The 21445-nt window shown below is 46.2% G+C and overlaps 1 protein-coding gene across 14 annotated transcripts in view; it reads left to right on the forward strand.

Moving 5' to 3' along the window:
* LOC144100872 (uncharacterized) overlaps positions 1-21445 on the forward strand; it is a 44222-nt gene that overhangs the window by 21344 nt on the left and 1433 nt on the right. For 13 of the 14 annotated variants that reach the window (XM_077633765.1, XM_077633769.1, XM_077633772.1 and 10 more), the window contains 3 exons: positions 6926-6942; positions 12203-12276; positions 18668-18766. In XM_077633765.1, the coding sequence (XP_077489891.1) occupies positions 6926-6942; positions 12203-12276; positions 18668-18766 (190 nt within the window). Of the gene's footprint in view, positions 1-6925; positions 6943-12202; positions 12281-18667; positions 18767-21445 lie in introns of all 14 variants that reach the window. The other variant, XM_077633766.1, reaches the window with a different exon arrangement.

Here is a 21445-nt window from a genome sequence, read left to right on the forward strand (position 1 = left end):
CATCTGAGGCTGAGAAGGACGGAAGGGAAGAGGCGATATAACAGACTAAAACCGATAAAAAACTGCACGGTGTAGAGGGCCGTCACGTGAACTAAGAAAAACTAGATGAAGGATTAAACAGGATGCGAAAGTATAGCGAAAAAAATGGGTTTATAAAAGTTTAAAACTCGTGGAAACGATAGTGAATGAAAAACATTAAAAACAATAAAAATTGCTGTGTGCGGCTAAAAACATGTAAAGAGGGCCTTCAACATTTCTCAAGTTTAACAGGGGCCAAAAGTTAAAAAGCCTAAAACGTTTTTGAAGGCAGTCAACGAAAAACGCCAAAAACCAAAGCACCATGAACCCCAAAGAACAAGAGAGAGGGGGAAAAAAGTCTGCTAGAACACAAATACCCTGAGTTAAGTCACCTCTCAAAAGGTATGCCCAGCTGCCTTTAAGAACCTCAATTCTTTCTCAGAAAGGCAGATGGACGGAGTGCTCACACAGCAGCCCTTGGAACGCCGGATTTCGATGGCCTCGATTATTTCTCTAGATAAGCGATCCCGTCCTTTGCCAATGATCGCGCACCCGTCGTATACAGGGGTGCAGGTGTCGTTATTACACTTTTTGCAATGTTTTGCAAGGTTCGCGGTGATAGCTACCCTGCTCATATTATTGTGGTGTTCTTGTAGCCTGGTGTTTATACATCTCCCCGTTTGGCCTATGTATTGTTACATGGAATGACCAGACCTATATCCAGAAGAAAGGTGTGTGTATAGGCTCATGTGCCGCGCCCGTCCTTAGCGAGCTGTTTCTTGCCCACTATGACAGGTTACTGCACAGCAGAATTCCCAGCACGAGCGTAGTAAAAGTCTTTAGATTTGTAGATGACTATCTCGTCCTTTTAAAATGCAGCGAAGAAGCTTTCGAAACTGCGGTTCCCGATGTGCTATCTCTGTTTGACCAGTGTTTGCATCCCCTTTCACTGACATCCGAACTTCCGGAAAGTAACTCAATGAGATTTCTTGACCTACGGCTACATTTTTCCGCCACACATACCTGCTGGGCCTACGAGCCGCGAGGTAAAAAGCCACTTCTTCCATTTGTGTCTGCCCATACCAAGTTGGTAAAGCGAGGCATCATCAGCCTGTGCCTCAGTAACGCCCTTCAGAAATCCTGTGACCATCTGCTTCAAGAAAGTCTTCATAAACAGATAGGGCGCCTCCATGCTGCGTGCTACCCCTTGCAGCTCATTATAGCAGTAGCAGATTGCCTCAATAAGAAACGACGGGAACAACGTCCACCAGCACCCAATGGAAACGACCGCAAAAAAGTTGTCGTTATATCCTACCTGCACAACGTCAGCCATAGGCTGAAAAAAGTTGGCAAACGTGCAGGCGCGGACGTGGTGTTTTCGGCACCCCATAAGCTCTCCTCACTCTGCAAGAGAGTTAACAGTAGTAGAGTTCCTCGTGGCTGTGGGCAGACGCATGGCTATCCCACGTTTCATGCGCCACAGGTGTTGTATATTCAGTTCCCCTGTCCTGCGGAAAGAAATACATAGGCCAAACGGGGAGGTGTATAAACACCAGGGTACAAGAACACCACAATAATATGAGCAGGGTAGCTATCACCGGGAACCTTGCAAAACATTGCAAAAAGTGTAATAACGACACCTGCACCCCTGTATAAACGGGTGCGCGATCATTGGCAAAGGATGTGATCGCTTATCTAGAGAAATAATCGAAGCCATCGAAATCCGGCGTGCCAAGGATTGCTGTGTGAGCACTCCGTCCATCTGCCTTTCTGAGAAAGAATTGATGTTCTTAAAGGCAGCTGGGCATACCTTTTGAGAGGTGACTTAACTCAGGGTATTTGTGTTCTAGCAGACATTTTTCCCCCTCTCTCTTGTTCTTTGGGGTTCATGGTGCTTTGGTTTTTGGCGTTTTTCGTTGACTGCCTTCAAAAACTTTTTAGTCTTTTTAACTTTTGGCCCCTGTTAAACTTGAGAAATGTTGAACGCTCTCTTTACATGTTTTTAGCCGCACACAGCAATTTTTGTTATTAATGTTTTTCATTCACTATCGTTTCCACGAGTTTTATACTTTTATAAACCCATTTTTTTCGCCATACTTCCGCATCCTGTTTAATCCTTCATCTTTTTCTTAGTTCGCGTCACGGCCCTCTACACTGTGCAGTTTTTTATCGTTTTTTTCTGTTATATGGCCTCTTCCCTTCCGTCCATCTCAGCCTCAGATGTCTAAATTCATTATTTGACGTGACTATTCACTCTTTCCATGTGACTGCGCATACCTGATTGTACCCCCTTGCTGCCACCTTATATATGTTTGTGCTCCGAAATAAAGATTCAGTTGATAGTCAGCGCCCGTCCCTGTGCTTCCATGTTTGACTTCTGTCCTGTTCTTAGCGCTGTTCCTACACCAGACATTACAAAGCTTTGCGGCACTACCTGTTCTTAAAGAAGCATCCACCGATATTTTATAATGAAAATAAATGTGGGCGAAAATAAATGCTTAGAATGCGAACAAAATGGCTGTGGCTCAACTCGGCTGAACCAGGTTATACGGGGCGAAAGGCAACCGAACCAGTGGCCGATGTAGATGCGGAGACGTTGGCAGCATCCGCTGCCCTTTCCCGCTTGAGATACTCTTGTTGCCTGTGCTGCTGCTTCTCCAGACGTACCTCATCGGTTTCGTCAACTCGACGAGCCCGCTTTCGCGACTTATCTCTAGCCAACGCGGCTTCATGACGCTCTCTATCGTAGGGATTGCTAGAAACAGCCCGTCGCCTCCAATGCTTAGTCGAAGAACTCGTCCTGGTGACAGTTTCGGGCTGCATGTCTCTGCGGTGGCTAGTTGTTGTTGCGACTGCAGTGAGAATGGACAGTGCACATGCCTGCCCACTGGCTCAAGCTGAGCCACAACCGCTGACACGTGCAGACAGTAGAACAGTTAAGGGAGATACGAGAGGAAAGATTGAAAAAGGACGCTCGTCGCAACAAACGCGTCATCTGAAGCTACGGTCACGGTTTAGAAACAGATACCCCCCGGTGACAAGGAGCCGTCGCCACATGAATGAGAGCCTCTAGATCTCAGCCGCGTAAGGCCAGGAATCTACCGCTCATTCGGCGAGCTCTGGCCTTTTAGTCAACAAGAGCGAATCATGTGGTTAGTCACGTGACACAACTGGCGTGACCGAGCGGTTGGAGCGGAGGTTGGTGCAGCGGCGGAACGAGCGGTAACAGCTGCGACAAGTCACGTGGTATGAAGTTACAGCCACACATGCGGCGAGCCTCCAGCTAGAGGTGAAATCCAAGCGCCATTTGACCTTAAGGTTTGCATGCGAGAAGTGAAGGTTTTCGCTCCAAAATAATCACTGAGAATGTGAACACGGAGTCCTTTAGAGCATACAATAAGGCTTTAGGTAGCACACAATAAGTACTACTTCTGGCGTGCGTGGCGACACTGATTTTTTCGCCTGGTCGGGGTCTACATCGTAGTCAAGTTCTTCTAATCGACGAACGTTCTTGTAAGGGCCGAAGTAGCGGCGCAAAAGCTTTTCACTCAGTCCTAGGGGAAACTAAAGAAAGCAACCTCTGGAGGTGAGATTGCTCACGAGCGGACTACCGAACACCCTTCACCGACCAAACCGCATTTAGAGGCCGCCCCAATACGACGACCGACAACCTCGAGCTCGACGCAAACCGCCTTCAGAATGACGCCGCCACTCAGAAAAGCTTCGACGATCCGCTCTACCCGCAATTCACAAACACGAAGAAGCCGTGACCCCACGCCAGAGAGCGTGCAGAGCAAGAACCAGGACATCCGACTTGGAAGTGGCTATCGACAGCAGCTAAGCTACCGCTCTAGTTGACACATCAGCACATGGAATGGAACGTTGGCCGTGCTGCATGAATGAAACGTTCACTGCGCAGCTGAAGAAAGTCACGACTGCTTGTGACGGCATACAAATTCGCACCGCACCGTCCTCTTATTATGCCATCGGGACGAGGCACAGCGCGAGTAATCGCCAACAGACATGCCTATTCTGCGACCTTCGTAGTGCTGCGGGAATGTTCCCGCGACATAAAATATCGGGCATGGATCTTCTAAATGAACATCAGGCGATCATCGACCTTCGGTCCAAGATCATCACGCTTTCGACAGACGAAGCCATTCCTTCGATGTCAACCCTAGAACATCACCTTGCCCCGAGTGTCCTGGATAAACAAGTGAGCGTCCCACTCCACTCGATCGTCATGGTCACCGTAAGTGCCAGGGAAACCAAAAACATCGAAGCCATAATTGAGTGGAGCAGAGCACGGAGTTGATTCTGGAGAGAGAAACCGGCATCGCAAGGTGCATCGCACATTTCAGCAATTGCCAAGCTGAAGGGCTGCTGACGACTTTAGGCGCCGATTAGAGACACGTCAACTGAGTAAGGACGATTGCTTTCTTAGAACTACTATCTAACGTTCGCGATGCCTTCGCCCAGTCCGATCGAATCCCAGAAGATTCATGTAGAGAGCATCACACACCTGTCTCTTATATAAACCCAGGCATGTCTGAGAAGAGACAAGACCAGATCTACAGTCTGCTTCGAAGCTACAGCGAGTGCTTCTCGTCATCCGAAAAACGCTGCAACCAACCGGCAGTACTCCCGACCTTTCCGCCAAAGCCCCTACCAAGTTGAGAAAATGCTGAGCGACGATGTCATCCAGCCATTGAAGAACCCCTATGCAGCAACGGTCGGCCTTGTGAAGAAGGATGTGATCTCCGGTTTTGTCTCGATTGAACAACGTAACCAAGAAAGATGTCTAACAGCTTACCCGAATCCACGCTACCCTAGACTGCCCCTGCGCGCCATATAATTCTCCTCTTTGGACCTTAAGAGCGAGTACTGGCAAATCGAGGTCAGTGATAGGGACCTTGAGAAGACCACCTTCATAATGCCCGATGACCTCCACGAGGTAAAGGTAGGGCCATTTGAGCCTTTGTTCTGCGCCAGCAACATTCCAGTGTGTAACAAACAGTATTAGCTGGCCTCAAGAGGGAAATTTGTTTCGTAGACTTAGATGACGTCGTCGTGATCTCCTCGACCTTTGACGATCATATAAAAAGGCTTCGAATCGCGCTATAGTCAATCAAGTCATCAGGGCTAAGGCTGAAGCCAGAAAAGTGCCATTTCATTTAGGAGCAGCTGGTTTTTTTAAGCCACATGGTAAACCCCGATGGTATACAACCGGATCTCCATAGCACTGTCGCTATAGCACACTTTCCACAGCCGATCGACAAGAAAGCCGATTCCTGGGCATGTGCGCGTATTTTGGACAATTTGTAAAGCACTTCTCACGCATTGCCGAACCCTTAACGCAGCTAACCAAGCCGGATGTGCCATTCCAGTGGAAAGCACCACACCCTAAGGCATTCCAAAAACGCAAGCATTGCTTGTAGTCATCGCCCGTGGCTGGACACATCGACGAACACGCCTAAACTAAAATTCATGCAGACGCAAGCAGCGTGGATCTAGGCGCCTTTCTCGCCCAGAAGCAGTAAGGCCGCGAGAGAGTAACAGCGTACTCCAGCCGCTCTTTATCAAAAGCAGAAGCCAATTATTCGACGACAGAGGAGGAGCGGCTTGCGATCGTGTGAGCCACGTAGAAATTCCGCCCGTACTTCAACAGCAGGTTTTGCAAAGTTGTGACAGACCGTCAAGCGCTGTGCTGGCTCGCCAACTTGAAGGACCCGTCTGGCTGTTTCGCTCGATGGAGCTTACGACTCCCAGTGTTTGACGTCATCGTCATTTATAAGTCTGGGCACAGGCACTCTGACGCCAACTGCCTTTCACGAGCACCTGCAGAGACATCGCCGCAAGACGATGAGGACGCCTTCCTCATACCGATGGGCTCAAGCACTTTCGCGGAGCAGCAACGCTCGGACTGCAATCTCCAACACCTCATCGAGTACTTGGAAGGCAACGTTTCTACACTTCTCACCTCGTTCAATTGGAGATTGTCTTCGTTCTGCGTGCAAAATCACTTATCTTCGGTTATACCTGCAAGTCTTCGCGAAAAAACCCTACAGGCTGCACACGGCGAGCCGACAGCTGGGCATCTCAGATATTCCGGTACCCTCCACCGCATTCGAGACAAGAATTACTGGCCACGACTATCCTCCGATGTCGTACGTTACGTGAAAACCTGCCGATATTGTCAGCGACGAAACACGCCTCCGACGCGGCCACCAGGATTCCTGAACCTCACTGAACCCCCGTGATGGCCCTTCAAGCATACCGGCTTGGATCTTCTGGGCCTTTTCCCGAAGTCAGCACCTGGAACAACGAAGAATCGCTTCCGCCTGGCTGTAATTTTTTTAGATAAATATGGTCGCGTCTTGTATCACAAATAAGGCGATAAAGCCGTGTGCTGGCGGCATTCAGCATGAACAAACATTATAAAGCTTTGATGCAATAATGTTACGTCGCGGTAACGGCACTCCGGTAGCCAGAAAGACATTGAAAATGCCTCCGAGAGGAACCCTTTACGCGGCTGAGTTGCGTACACAAAGAACTGAATGACTCGGCGGCGGCGATACTAACAAGCATGCTCGGTGGTTGTCTAAAAACGTTGGCCGCTCTTGTCTGCGCTCAATTGAAAGCTCGCAGGGAACCATCGAAATAGGGCGCCAACGCAACTACGGCAATCTGGAGCAATGTTGAAGCAGTTGCGCGTGGCTGCAATCATTCAATATAAGTCTGGTCGCATCCCGCGCCACAAGCAAATAATAAAGCCGAATGCCCGCGGCTTAGAGAGCAAAAAACAAATAGTACAAAGATTCATCACAATATAGGTTTTTAAAGCTTGCTTCCATGCATAACAGGCGGGCAGTACTAAATATAAATATGTATTTTCTTTCCCTTACAGACCGGGAAAATATCCAGGTACGTAGTATGATTGCAGGTGCCATTTGACTTACTTTAAACCTTCCTTCAGTGAGTATAAAGACAACAGATATAAGGTAGAAACGAGAGCGGGACACACTGTTTTGAATTTCGCTCCTGACATACGGTGAGATAAATTCTAGAGCTCATTAATCATATGACCAAACCATTTCAATAGGGCCCCAATTTAGGCCTAAGGCATTGCGTTCATCGCATGCCATGCCTTCAGCTTGGATATCAATATCAGTATTTAAAATTTCGAAAATGTCATTACCTTTGGCGCTGTGTCCTACAAATATTGGCTTCATCCCGCAAAAATACATGCGCTTCCGAGAATCCTGCCGGCAAAGCAACCTCTTCAGTGCACGTAACTCGCTGAAGTACCAATATCTATTGTGCCACAGCGCCGATGGTAACCGCGTTTTAAAAATTCTAAAAACTGATATGCATAGTACTTACCGTGGGCTAGACACCTCTCAAGAATTGAAAAGCAGAACAATAACAGGTAAAATGTTGAGTACTCAGTAATACTTAACCAGCCTGCCAGTTAGCACGTCTTGGCTGTATGCTGATGTACTCCGCTGACAATGCTATACCGAAAGAAGAAGGCGCTGTTCTAATTCAAAAAGCCTATTTTTTGAAATCGTGTAAATTCATAGGGGAAAAACCCTGCATGTCGGGTAGATAACGTGCACAGTGAATATCAATTCCTTCTATTGAGTTTTGAGAAAAACGGGAACAATTGTAGAACTGGTTCTTTGGGAAAGGAAATGGAACAGTGTCTGTCTCACATCTCGGCAGGCACCTGAACCGCGCCTTAAGAAAAGGGATAAAGGACGGACTGAGAGAAGGAAGGAAGAAAGAGGTGCCGTAGTGGAGGGCTCCGGAATAATTTCGACCACCTGGGGATATTTAACGTGCACTGACATCGCACAGCACACGGGCGCCTTTGCGTTTCGCCTCTATCGATCCCGACCAAACCCAACGAAATCATCTTATCAAACCAATAAAGTGAAGCTCTTTCTTATACAGGTGTATAGATGCCTCACTAACACACTTCTCGGGCCCATAGCTTACAATGTGCAACGCTTCAATGACACGTGCCTTTTTGTCCCTTGCACGGCCTATAATCTTTGTATGCGTGAAAAGTGGCGTTCATTGTTCTTGTTCTTTTTTTTTCTTCTTTTCACAAGACTGACAGTTTGCTTCTCAGCTGTGTCTTGTCCCCTGCTCAGTTTTATGTTTTGTAATCTTGTAACTTTTGCTGCGTGAAAAGACATCATAACAGAACAACTATCACATGATAAATAGGTAACAAGAGCCATGAAACTCGTTAGGACCTCCGAGTTTCGAATTGGAGAGGCAACACTCAACAAAGCCGTGTAAAAATTATCAAAAACACGTAGTTTACTTCCCACATCGGATCACTAAGATGCCGTTCTACGTCATCTACGGTGTTCATCCACGGCGGGCAGTGGAACTCACTGTAGTATTTTTGCTTCTCTATTACAACGGCACTTTTCAGGAGTGTGCGTTTTTTCTTCAAATGTAGTTACAGCAGTCGTAGCTAGCTGTCGCCTTGTTATTCGGCTGAAGCTTCCTCCATGCTATCAGGAGGTGCCCTCAAAATCCTGAATAATCGTTGGTTTTTCTAGAAGCGTATCAGAATATCACTGTTTTCTAATTCTCTCAGAACGCAAGTAATTCTTACTACACACAGAGTTATCTGTCTCGTAAATAGCTGTCGTTATACGTCATTTACATTCACATACTGCCAGCTGAGCAGTATGCGCCAATAATCCATTGCTGACTAAACCTTTTACGGGTATAAACACATTAGCAAGCACTGATCGATCAACAGATGGGCATTTCATATTAAGCACTACAGCAATGAAAGAAGCACGGCGGAACTTGTGGAAGACAAGCCATCTGTTTTACTTTTCTTCTGCTACGATCCAAGATTCATTCTTTGCTTGCCATTTCTTTCACACTGTTTCACTATTTTTGCCCTCGTAATTCCGTTTGGCCGACACGGAAGGAATGTGCATTCGCCATAGCTACATCGTGCACTACGTCGCTTGCTGAGAACCTGTCCTCGTGGAATTCGGTTGTCAGTACTTCAATCGTCAGTTCGATTGTCAGTCAGACAATTACGAAGTGTTAGCATCAGAACCCCTTAACGCAAAAATGCCCGGCATTGGCGGCAGCATGTGGGGCCTCAGAGAAAGGAAACGAAGTGAGGAGAGGAAAAGGGCGAGATGGAAAAGAGAGGAGAGAGGCCAAGTGAGAGGACAGGGGGAAGTAGAGAGAGGAAGAGACCTCGAGTCGCTACGAAGTGACAGGTGACGAGAGGGGAAGAGGTTCCTTCACACTCAAGTTAGAGTAAATAAGAAAATGAATTCGCTATGTACATCTTTTTTGTGTGAATCATTTACTCTGTGTTCATCAAGTCCCAGCCAGGTTTTTAGAGCATGACAGCTATTGAAGATGCTGTTAAACCTGAATAAGCTTCGTCATTTCTATTATCTCCTGAATGAGCGTTAAGCTGCGCCAGGTTAAACCTGCGCATGCTCCGAACAGTAACGGTCTCACCGTTATGACCACTAATCCGGAATCGCTTCTAAAGTTTGCATCGACTGGGTATCAACCCGTACCGGTATCAAACTTCTTCGTTCGCGTAAAATCCTCTGTCACTGCATAGCAGACGCAGCGTTAAAGCGTACCCGATTAAACCTGTTCGTACTGCATATAGTTCCGGTCTCTCAGATGTGAGAGCTAAGCCGGCGCAAGCAGCAGAGGTAATTGGCCCAATGTTTGGAAATGTATTGGCAAACACTGGTCCTACAAAGGACCAGTGTAAAACCACCCATTCCCAATATTGGGCATTTACCTATGCTGCTTTCCGAACTCAGATGTGAGAGCTAAACCGGATCCGTCTAATCCTGTACGGAGGCGGTATAAGGCTGTGTACCGTGAGCCGGACGGGTATGAAACCTCTCAGTTACTGTAAAATCGTGTTTACCTTAGAAGAAATGTTCTAGGCGGGTGAAGACCGGGAGAAAGTGTCAGTAGGGAAGGAGCTGCCCATTGGCCGCCGACGACGAGCGCAAGTCTCTTCCTATTTCTTTGAGAAGTGTGCGGGTGGTGTCTTTCGCCTCTCTGGACGAGCAGACGTGATGCGTCAGAAAGAAAACAGCGCAAGTTCCACAACGCAACACTAAACCCCCGTGGGTGACGTTCAGGGCCTCAGAGGACATGAGGAAGTTCCTCTCTCTATTTCTGTAATTGTTGGCCTCTTTCTAACGAATGGTTGGTGATGTTGGGAGGTTGCTCGCTGTGATCTCACAATTGCGCATCGCATAGCTGCACTACCACTGCGCCAAAAGCGGTATTAGGACTTCCTGCGTTCTATTCCTCATATATGGGCATGTAGGCTTAATCGTAATTAGGCTTAATAAGAGGTAAAAGCTGCAGGTGGTGCAGGTCTACGCGCCTACATGTAGTCATGATGACCAGACTGTTGATAATGATGATGATGATGTTGCGGCAGAAACTACGCGATATAGAAGAAGTACTAGCGCGGGACGGTATCTAACCCCATCGCATAGTGCTCTTATTTTAAGCGTTGTGTGAAGTGACCATGTCTACAATGTAATGCCCAAAGAACCCAGGCTTCTGACAGGACCGATTAATGTTGTCACGTCCTTCCTTAAGGGGAAGCTTAAGTGCACTCTCAAGTTCATTCTTGCTGGACCCTTCACCTGGTTTATCTTCTCCAAAAGTTTGCACCTACTGCCCCGCCTTTCAGAGAGTTTCGTGTGCTTGTGCTTCGCCTGATTTGTTTTCAACCTGACCAGCAAAGCTTGCCAGTTAAATTACGAAGATAACATACCCAAAGACCTGTACAGACTTCCAAGTTTGCCAAAGCGGGCTCTCGCACATTGCTGAGTGTACCCTGCTTGTTAAGCGAACGTGTCACACGGAGAAAAATTTCTCTCACAGTGCCAGAAGCTAGGGAAATTGGCCCACATAGTTCCCTTGCATCCGTTATGGTTAAAAGGAATCTTAACCAGCGGCCGCATCTGCACCGTCTTGACTTTATCGCGTACTTTCCACCGTGCTATAAGGTTAAGGTGCAGTTGGAAGGGGAGATTTTCGCAGGAATAAGCTAAGTAAAACAGTTGCGCTAAGCACTGTCAGTTTGGCATCCTGTTTCCTCAATTCGGTCCTGAAATTCGTGCAGTGCTGTAACTGACATTCATTGAAGCATTATATACTCACAATTACTTTGGATAGCAAGACAAGTATTCTATGTTTGTTAAAATAACTCAAAATATATTTCCCATATTTTAGGCATGTCTTCGCATGAGGCTTCGCTTCAAAATCTGAGCGGTGCCGCCGCGCCTTTTCAGTGGTTGTGACTCTGAACTGCTTATTCGAAGCTGTGAATCGTACTGTTCCCTTCCAAGTACAATTGCATACGCCCTTACTGATGTCACATCCAAATAAGATGGAAGCGAAGCGAATCATTTACAACGTTCATGATGAAGAAATAGTGCAAAAGGAACCACCTGAGAGGCGGAAATGGAACGGCACAGACAAGCGCTAACTCGCAACTGGGGTTTATTGCTGAAACGCGCAATTTATGCAAGTCACACTGAAAAAAAACAAGCTGCCCCCTCCCTCTCCCCCCTCCTCGGAAGTCAAAGGGAAAAAAGGAATTGTAAGCCACTCATCGCTAGAGAAGAATCATTTCAGCAAAAAAAAAAAAAAAACAAAGACCCGTTATCGAAAAAGGATATCAATGCAATACGGAGACTAAAAATTCAATTTCACAGCCTGCCATGGTAACAGAGGGCTCGCTGACTTAGAAATTTTGACATTTCCTTATACTATGGTATGCCTCCATAACCTCACGTATGCCTCCGTAATTTCCCTTTGACTTGGGCTGGTTCCGAGGAGGGGGAGGGGGGCGCTGCTTGTTTTATGTGTTTTCAAAGTCGCTCGTATAAATTGCGTGTTTCAGTAATAAACCCCACTTGCGAGTTAGCTCTTGTCTGCGTCCTTCCCTTTCCATCCCTCGTGTTCCTTTTGGCTATTTTTTTTTATCATGAACGTTATCCAACTCGCTCACCTTTGGGCTTTGCTTAATTTCATTCAAAATGAGGCTCATCGTGTTAGTTTGCAAACTTCAAACAGGTTATTTTACTGGCAGGAACATGCTTGAAAGGCCTACAGTGCGTGTAAAATTATCTTGCAGATCATACGATCTTCAGCTCAAATTGAGGTACTCAGCGAGGGGAGATGAAGCATACATTGATGTAGCGGCTGAAGGTAAGTATTTTCTACTTCTTGTTCAAGTGATTCGCGATCCGCCGATGTCCAAAAAAAAAATGAAGCCATGTATTTACTGGATGGCCACGGTGGCGTCAATTTCTAGACCCGCATGAATCCGGCCTTCATAACGGCAGTGCACGACACAGGCGGGAACATACTAGATCCGGTACTGCGGCCCAACAAATTTTGGCTATCTCGAACGGGCACTGAAAAGATGGCTTTGCCCGCAAGCTTCACAAAAGCGCGTGTATGTTGTCGCGATTTAGCCAATATTAGTTCGGTCACAGCGCCGATGACAAACCTGCTTTCGAATTTCTAAAAACTGATATGGACATTACTTACGGTGAGCTACACGCCTCTCAATAATTAAGCAACCTAACAGTGATAGTTAAAGATTCAATATTCCATTCAATATTAGTTAAACAGCCTGCTAGTTAGCCCGTTTTGGCTGTATTCTCATGTACTACAGCGTTGACAATGCTATGCTGAAAAAAGCGTTCTTCTTATTAAAAAAGCCTGTTTTTTTAAATTGTGTAAGGTCTTAGGTGAAAAACCCTGTACATACGAGAAAGCAGAATGAATGAATGAATGAATGAACTCTATTCCCGTCATCATGGGGCCTCACGGTCTGGGCGCAGCAATTGTGAGGGGGTGCCTCCCAGCCGGCTATCAGCACCGGAGTGTCAGGATTCTCCTGGGGCTAAATCACAAAGCATCCCAGACCTTGCCACCTGGGAAGAGCTGATCCGGAGCCACGACCCAGATCAGCAAAGACTCCTCATCCGTCAGGCGGAGACAGATTCACACCACATCACTTTATTTTCCTTAAAGACCCCTTTCGGGGTGTTACATAAGGGGTGGGGTTTACAAGATGCAGGCGATCACAGAAGTCGAAAATGTGGATGGACAGGTTATGGCAGCGACATGGTGGGGAAGGCCGTTCCAGTCAGTTGCTGTTCGTGAAAAAAATGAGTTCATGAAGGTAGTAGAACGGGCTCGTGGACGCAAAACTTGAAGAGGGTGACCGATGCGATGGGATCTGCGTGGTGGGGGTGCGCAGATGTATGGTTCTTGTCTTAGGGGCGAATAAAAAAACTTGTGATACAAAACAAGACTGGCAATGCGACGGCGAGCAGAAAGATCACACAAACTTGATTGTAATTTTAGAGATGATATGCTAACGTCGTATGAGTATGAAGAGTGAATAAATCTGGTAGCTCGGTTTTGTACAGCTTCGATGGCATTTGTTAAATATGCTTGATGAGGGTTCCAGATGGGCGATGCGTATTCCAGTTTAGTTCTGATAAGTGAGATGTATGCTTGTAGTCTGACGTGTTGAGGGGCTTCCCTCAGGTGACGTTTTAAGAAACCTAATGTTTTATTAGCTGATGATATCAGATTAGTTACGTGCAGTCGCCAAGATAAATCATCAGAAATGGTGATACCTAAGTATTTGTAAGACTGGACGAGGCAACAGGGCAGTTAGAAACAGAATATTCAAAAACAAAAGGGTTGCGACGGCGGTGAAAAGACATGTACTTACATTTGTTAGGGTTGAGTGTCATCATCCACTGCGAACACCAGTTTAGTACGAGGTTTAGGTTTGCTTGAAGGGATTCTTGGTCAGAAGGGTTAGTTACCGAACGATAAATAACGCAATCGTCAGCGAACAAGCGGATATTGCAAGATACGCGCTGGGGTAAGTCGTTAATGTAAATGAGGAATAACAAGGGACCAAGGACGGAACCCTGCGGGACGCCAGAGGTGACTGGGAGCGGGTTGGAGGATTGGTTATTAATGTAGACAGACTGAGAGCGATGCGTGAGGAATTCGTTAATCCACGCGATGATGTTTGGATGTAGGTTTAACTGGGAAAGTTTAGGAAGCAAGTGTTGATGAGGTACTATATCGAATGCCTTAGCGAAGTCTAAGAAGATGGCGTAAGTTTGCAGATTAATATCAAGGTTGGCGTGAATGTCATGAAGAAAAATGGCTAGTTGAGTCTCGCACAAAAAACCCTTACGAAAACCATGCTGTGACGGATGAAAGAAGTTATTGGAATCTAAGAATTGCATGATTTGGGAGTAAATTACGTGTTCCATGATGTTGCAGGGAATACTTGTTAATGAAATGGGCCGATAATTAAGAGGTGAATCAGTATTACCTGTTTTGTGCACGGGAACGACCTTCCCCACTTTCCAGTCTTCTGGAATGGTTCCTTCGAAGAGTGATTGCGAAAACAATAAACAGAAAATACTGGAACAGGATGGCTTAGCGTTTTTCAAAATTTTTGGATTGATGTCATCTATGCCTGCGGCAGATGAATGTTTTATTTTATCTATTATGCACGAACTTCCACTACTGCTGAAAGTTATGGCGTCCATGGCTGTAGTAATAATAAGTGGTAATGTAGAATTGGTGCTTGGGATTCGTCGGTGAAAACAGATGAAAATGCAGAGTTAAAGATGTCTGCACAGTCGGAATCAGCCACGATTTCACCAGCATTGTTAGTGAGGGTGATAGCGCGCGATTCCTTCGGGTTTATCACCTTCCAGAATTTCTTGGGGTTATCAACTATCATTTTTGGTAGTACTACTTCGAAATATGAACGCTTAGCACTTCCAATCTCGGCCAAGTATGCGTTCTCAGCTTCATAATATTTTTCCCATGCGTGGGGGTTTGCGTGGCGTTTCGCTGTACGAAATGCGCGTTTTTTCTTGTTTTCGAGCCTTTTCAGTGTCTTTGTGAAGCAGGGTTTCTGATTACTCTTTCGTAAACTGCATGACGGAATATATTTATTTGTTAGTTCGATAACTTTATGTTTGAAAAGGGTCCAGTTCTCATTTACACTTCTGGTTATGACCTTATCGTAGAGCCTAATAGTTTTCTGGGAAGTTTGTCTTAATTCAGGTGAGAAGTTAAATGCGGCATGGATTACTTTATGGTCGCTGATTTCTCGGAGGCCTGTAATGAAATTAAGACTGTCTGGATGAGTGGTCAGTATGAGATCCAGAGTGTTCGCTGCTTCCCCTGCGACGCGTGTCGGTTCCGATACAACTTGGGTCAAGTTAAAATTAAGGCAAACGTCAATGAGGTCATTCGGCTCTTCTTGACTAACTATGGGCTGAGGTTGGTTACTCCAGTCGATATTGGGGTAATTGAAGTCCCCAAATAGTAGGATGTGTGCTTTAGGGTGCTTTGATACTAGTTTGTTCAGAACATTGTGAAGCTTGCGGGGAAAGTCGGGACTTTTGCGAGGCGGCCTATAACACACACCAATTAATAACGTCAGAGGTGAGGCGCGGCACATAATCCACAGCATTTCTAAGTCTGACGCGATATCAATGGCAGAACAAGACAATTGTTCGCTGACTGCAATTAGGACTCCTCCCCCACGAGATTAGTTGCGATCAGCGCGAAAAAGATTAAAGTTGGGCAGGTCAAATAGAATTTCTGAGTCAGTGATATCGCTGTTCAGCCACGTTTTGGTCAATATAAGTAGATTGCTGCCTGACGAAGTTACAAGGTTCGATACGATATCGGGTTTCGGCAGGAAGCTGCGAACGTTAGTAAAGATTACTGATAGTGAAACGTTGGCGCATGGCGTAGGTGGGGGATGAGCTGATCGGCAAGGATGAGCTGATTATTTCTCTTACAGATTCTGAAAGTTCATCGAAAACGTAACGTTTGCGGCCAATATGCAAAGTTTTAAATCTCAGGGGAAAATGCACGGACTTCGCCCTGGTAAAAGTGACAAGATGTTTCCGGCAGTTTCGAACGCGGCGCGAAAAGTCTTCACCTACGCTGTAGTCTGTACCTTTGAATTGAATTGATTCTTTAGTTTTAAAGGATGTAAACTTAACGATAATTGGGCGTTTCCTGTTCTTAGAGTGTCGTCCGAGGCGATGGGCGTTTTCAATGTCGTTAGGGCTCAACTGGGTGTCCAGGTGGTCAGAGCAGTGACGAATGATCAAGTCTTCTGTAAGCGAATACGTTTCGGTGGGGTTGGTATCGGGTAAACCATAGAAAAGTAGGTTATTGCGCCGAGAGCGATTCTCTGCGTCATCTAGACGAGCTTCCAGCACACCAACTAAACGAGACGTTGCAGCCGAAGTGGCCTGAATCCCCTCCAGATCATTGCGGAGTGTAGACAGACTTTCGTAGTGAGTTTCTAAGGCGCTGAGACGCGTAGTTAGATTAGTCATTTTCAGGTCTATTGAGAGCAGTTGGCCCTTAAGCTCTTGCACTTCCTTAACCAATTCTGTCTGGCCAGTAGACATCTTTTTTAGTTCGCCAAGGATTACGTCTAGCTTGTCGGGGCCGGGGTTGCTCTCAATGTCACCGCACATCAGTAATAGGGACCGAACAACATGAAAGCACTCGATACAGGTAGCAAGGCGAGACTGGGGGCTCGGAAGCTGTACCAAAAAGTAGTTGCTGTTTTTTTTGTGTGTGAATAGAGTTCGATGGTTACCAACCTGCATGGCGAAGACAAGTGGGTTATGCAAACGTGTTGTGGCACAGCCACCGAGCCCACAGGGTGCGGTGGGTGGTCGCTGCTCCTTTATAGATGGCACGGTGAGTGTTGTTGCTGACGATGGGGCCTCCCAGTCTGCGCTGAGTGTCAAGTTGACTTGAATCGGCGGGTTGGTAGTTGCTGCACACAATGTCCTTCCGTCAGCCGCGCCGCGCAACGGCGCACGCTCAATCGCGGTCGCCCAGGTAGCGCAAAAGACAGCATTCAGCATGAGCCAGATGATAGAGGGCGAGTGCACCTGCATGGCGAAGACAAGTGGGTTATGCAAACGTGTTGTGGCACAGCCACCGAGCGGTCTACGGGAAGCAAGAGTGTGATCGCTCTGAGGTTTTTGAATTACCCGCGAGTTTGTGGTAGTGACGACACGGCTCTGTCGATTACGCCCTTTTCGGCCACGCCACCGGTCAACGACAACGCCGTTTTTTTTTTCTGCGACATGGGGAATTTAACGCTAGAAGCGTTAAAGTTTCGTTCATGCACAACTTCATTGAGGAAAACATGCCTGTCCAGAATTTTTTAGTACATACTGCATTAGATTATTTTTGCTGTTAAGTATCTACGAATACCACTTTCTCCGCTTTTTGCGTCTAATCTCAGTTGGGTTGCTCTGCTGGCTTTGCTGGTATCTTAGACGAAAAAAAAATATTTTCTAGCGTCTTTGCGTCACACAAATGTTTTTGAGTAAGCGCTCTATAATAACACCTTTTCTGTAGTCTGCTAGTATCCATATTTTTGTACTGCAAGAGCGCAACGACAAGAGGCCAAAAGAAGAGAAGGGCTGAGACTCAGCGTTGAGATGCAGCTCTGTCTTTGGCCTCTGCCGTTGCGCTGTTGCAGTGCAGATAATGTCTGACCAACGTTCCCGCCAGTTCATGTTGCATAGGCGCCATAGGTTGCATGAGTTTTAAAAATTAAAACTTATCTGGTTCAGTTCGTGCTCACTGCGAATGATCTTTAGATGGCACCCTGTCCGTTGAGCAGCACTATGAAAGCAGCTGGTGTCATTTCTGAAACGACATTTCTTTAATTATTGTAATCTGCACGACCATATTCGAGTACCATGCATAGCGAGTCTCCATTGCACTAAGCATAGCGAGTCTCCACTGCTGCTCTTGGAGGCATAAGGTCGGCACCGATATAAAGAGCGAGAGCTCTACTTCTGGAGTACAACTTCCGATATCGATGTGAATGAGACAATGGCCTTCAATTCCTCACAAGGTCAAACTCAATTTAACTGCGTGGTGGTATGACCTAAGCTGTGGCAGTATGACAACGTGGTATGGTAGTATGACCATGAGAGGAACAACGCTCATGGCGGAACTGACGCAAGCCATCCTGCGTTACAGCCAAGCAATGCACCGGAGGACGACTGCATACCATCCGGGCCCCGCCGCGGTGGCTCAGTGGTTAGGGCGCTCGACTACTGATCCGGAGTTCCCGGGCTCGAACCCGACCGCGGCGGCTGCGTTTTTATGGAGGAAAAACGCTAAGGCGCCCGTGTGCTGTGCGATGTCAGTGCACGTTAAAGATCCCCAGGTGGTCGAAATTATTCCGGAACCCTCCACTACGGCACCTATTCTTCCTTCTTTCACTCCCTCCTTTATCCCTTCCCTTACGGCGCGGTTCAGGTGTCCAAAGATATATGAGACAGATACTGCGCCATTTCCTTTCCCCAAAAAACCAATTATTATTATTTTTATACCATCCGGGTACCATTGGGTACCTGACGTTGACTTTGACCTTGATATTTATTATGACACAGTGCGTACCATGCTTAACAGAGCTTTCACTCGTGTAACCAGTTTCAAGACACGTTGACTCCTCCCCCACCCCCACCCCCATTTTTTTCAGGTAGGGGAAAGCGGCCACCAGATTATAAGCCAACGTACTCCATCTTGTACGCTAGCGATAACTGTATTCTAATCGGCGATGAATACCCGGGACCAGGCAGTAAGTTACTCCGTCGAGCCTTTAACGTCGGTCAATGCAATGTTTTGTATAATTTTAAGTACTTGTCGTCCGCGTCATCGACAATGTAGTGAAAGATGGCAAGACAACCTTACTATGATTTCATTATTGATTATCAGGATAATCTTGCAGTTTTAACTCACCTGATGGTGAGCACTCTTTCTTGGAGCCAATGTAATGTTGTTTTTTTCGCATGCACGAGCCAAAACATGAACGGAAAGAAAAAGCAACTCAGGAAAGACAGATTGACACAGTTAATAACGGGATTTGTGTGCCAAAAGAGAGGATAAGAAGATACTAGGGTAGTAAGTTAGGTTAGAGTAAAATCTTTTTAGTAAATGGCGCTTATGGTAGGAAACAAGAGAGAAAAGATAAAATAAAGAAATGAAGCTCTTGAATGTGCAGCGGTAAATGAAAATGAAAAATCCACACGGATACCTAATTCTATTATACCAGGTGTTTCAGCGGAGGTGAACGAGCATTTTATAACCAGGTTTTTTGAGGTATGCAGGCGGTTTTTACGGCTCGATAATACCTGCTTTTGAGGACATTAAAAAACAGGCGGAAATATTTACCAAGTTAGCCACTGTCACAGTTAGGCGACCGGTTTCGTTTCGAGAATTGTAGCCGGTCGTTAGTAATGGCCATATCAGCTTTTAGAATTTCGAGAACACGATAGCCCTTGGGCTATGGCCCAGCAACTTTTGCAAATATTGTGCCAGAATACATGCGCTTTCGCAAATCATGCAGGCAAAACAACCCCTCCAGTGCACGTAACTAGTCGAAATGGGCCAATTTTCTCGAGCCGCAGCGTCGAGGGTAATCGCGTTTTCGAAATTCTAAATACTGATATGGCTATTACTAATGACCGTCTACAGGTATCTAGTTGCAACCAGTAGCCTAACTCTTAGAGTCAAAAAGTTAATTATCAGAATTTAGTTAAGAGGCTAACTAGTTATCTTTATTTACATGTTTCCTGATGTCCGCCAACGCAGGTATTATTGTGCCGCTGAAGCCGCCTTAACAGCTGAAAAAGTCTACTCGTAGTGGTAAACATTTTGGTTCACCTTCGCTGAAACACCCCGCATGTTGGCAGTGCGATGGCATTAGCAGCTGCTGGTGCCTTTAAAGGAAGTGACGTCACTTCCCGTTTGGTGAAGGCTCCATAGCCAATGGAAATGCTCCCGTCTGGTGACGTCACCACCCTCCAGGCAAGAGGTGAATTTTATGACCGACGACGCATTCTAGCCCCATCGGGCCTCTGAAGATATCGCGTTAAAAGGCGACATTTTACGAGAACACAGAACATTACCTTCAGAAGCAAGCCCATTTATCCGTAACATCTCGCAGTGCACAGGCTTTGGATTTTGGTACGCGTCGAACAGGAAGTCAGGTTTCATTCGTGCAGTAGGTAACAACGCTGTTTAGCTTTCTCTGTTCAAACGTGACAGCCGTGTAGATTGTCTACGATCTTTCATATATGTTATCTTCTAAGCTCAGGTATAGTGAAGTTTCTGAGGAAAAAAATGGCTGATTTGATTAGTCCCACACAATCTGTGTCGCACTGCCTGAAGTGGTACTTCTGGGCAGTTGGCAGAAAATATTTTACGCAGCATTAAAACATATTTGGATAATCTAGTAAAATGCGTTTGAAGGTCTGCGAGATGACGTTAGTGGGACACTATATACCAAAATCGCTTCCGGAGACGTTAGCCGGTTTTCCATACGTACGAATTTAATGGAGAGAGAAAGGCTCATACGGAAAATACCCGAAATAGAACAAAAAGAACAGAAAATTCCGTGAAACGCCGCTTTTGCTCTTTTGTTGTTGTTGTTGTTGTTGTTGACCTCACACAATGGAAATGCGTTGTCACCTCTTGTGCTTGGCTTTATTTTTTCTATCCCCAATCTTGCGGCTGCTGCCGTGGGAGCACGTGCACTCTACCGGGGTTACTTTTCCTGTTTGCCTTGTACTTTTCATTTTCAATACCCTGTCCTTCCAAAGTCACGTTGATATTAAGGTAACCTGTCCTCCTCCCTACATTCAGCAGACAAGGGAATGGAAAGAGGCGCTCGTTATGACACACATGACGGAAGCGAATGTAATAAGAGGACTCTCGCACTGCCTCCGCCCTCCCCGTTCGATAATATTATTATGTGGCACTCACGGTAATAGAGGACGTACTACGTCCGCCGCTATGAAATGAGGGTGGCGCTGGTGAACACTCTCAAGGTTCCGTTGCGATACGCATAAATACCCACGAAAGCTGAAGATTGGACAGCCCTCGCAGTAGCTCAGTTGGTTGAGCACCAAACGTGAAATTCTGAGGTCGCGGGTATTGATCCCACTGGAGGCATGCGGTTGTTTTTTTTCTGATTTTATTAATCTCCCATTGATGAATACTGCAAAATTAAAAAAAAAGGCATCCCTATGCTCTTTGGTTTAAGTGATGTATCTCATCCCTACATTCTCATTCATGCAGTGTCATTATGGGTAGTCATTTATACAATGTCTACTTGTAGAGATATTGTTACTATCTACTGTGACCAAGGTCACTTCCTGTGTGGATTGTTATCTAGTGAGTGGTGCAGTGCATACATCAGAGTAGGTCGGACAAGATGTAGCTACAAACTCTGCAATGTACATCCGCACTAGAAATG

This window comes from Amblyomma americanum, chromosome 8 (genome assembly GCF_052857255.1).
Source record: "Amblyomma americanum isolate KBUSLIRL-KWMA chromosome 8, ASM5285725v1, whole genome shotgun sequence".
NCBI classification, from domain to species: Eukaryota; Metazoa; Arthropoda; class Arachnida; order Ixodida; family Ixodidae; genus Amblyomma; species Amblyomma americanum.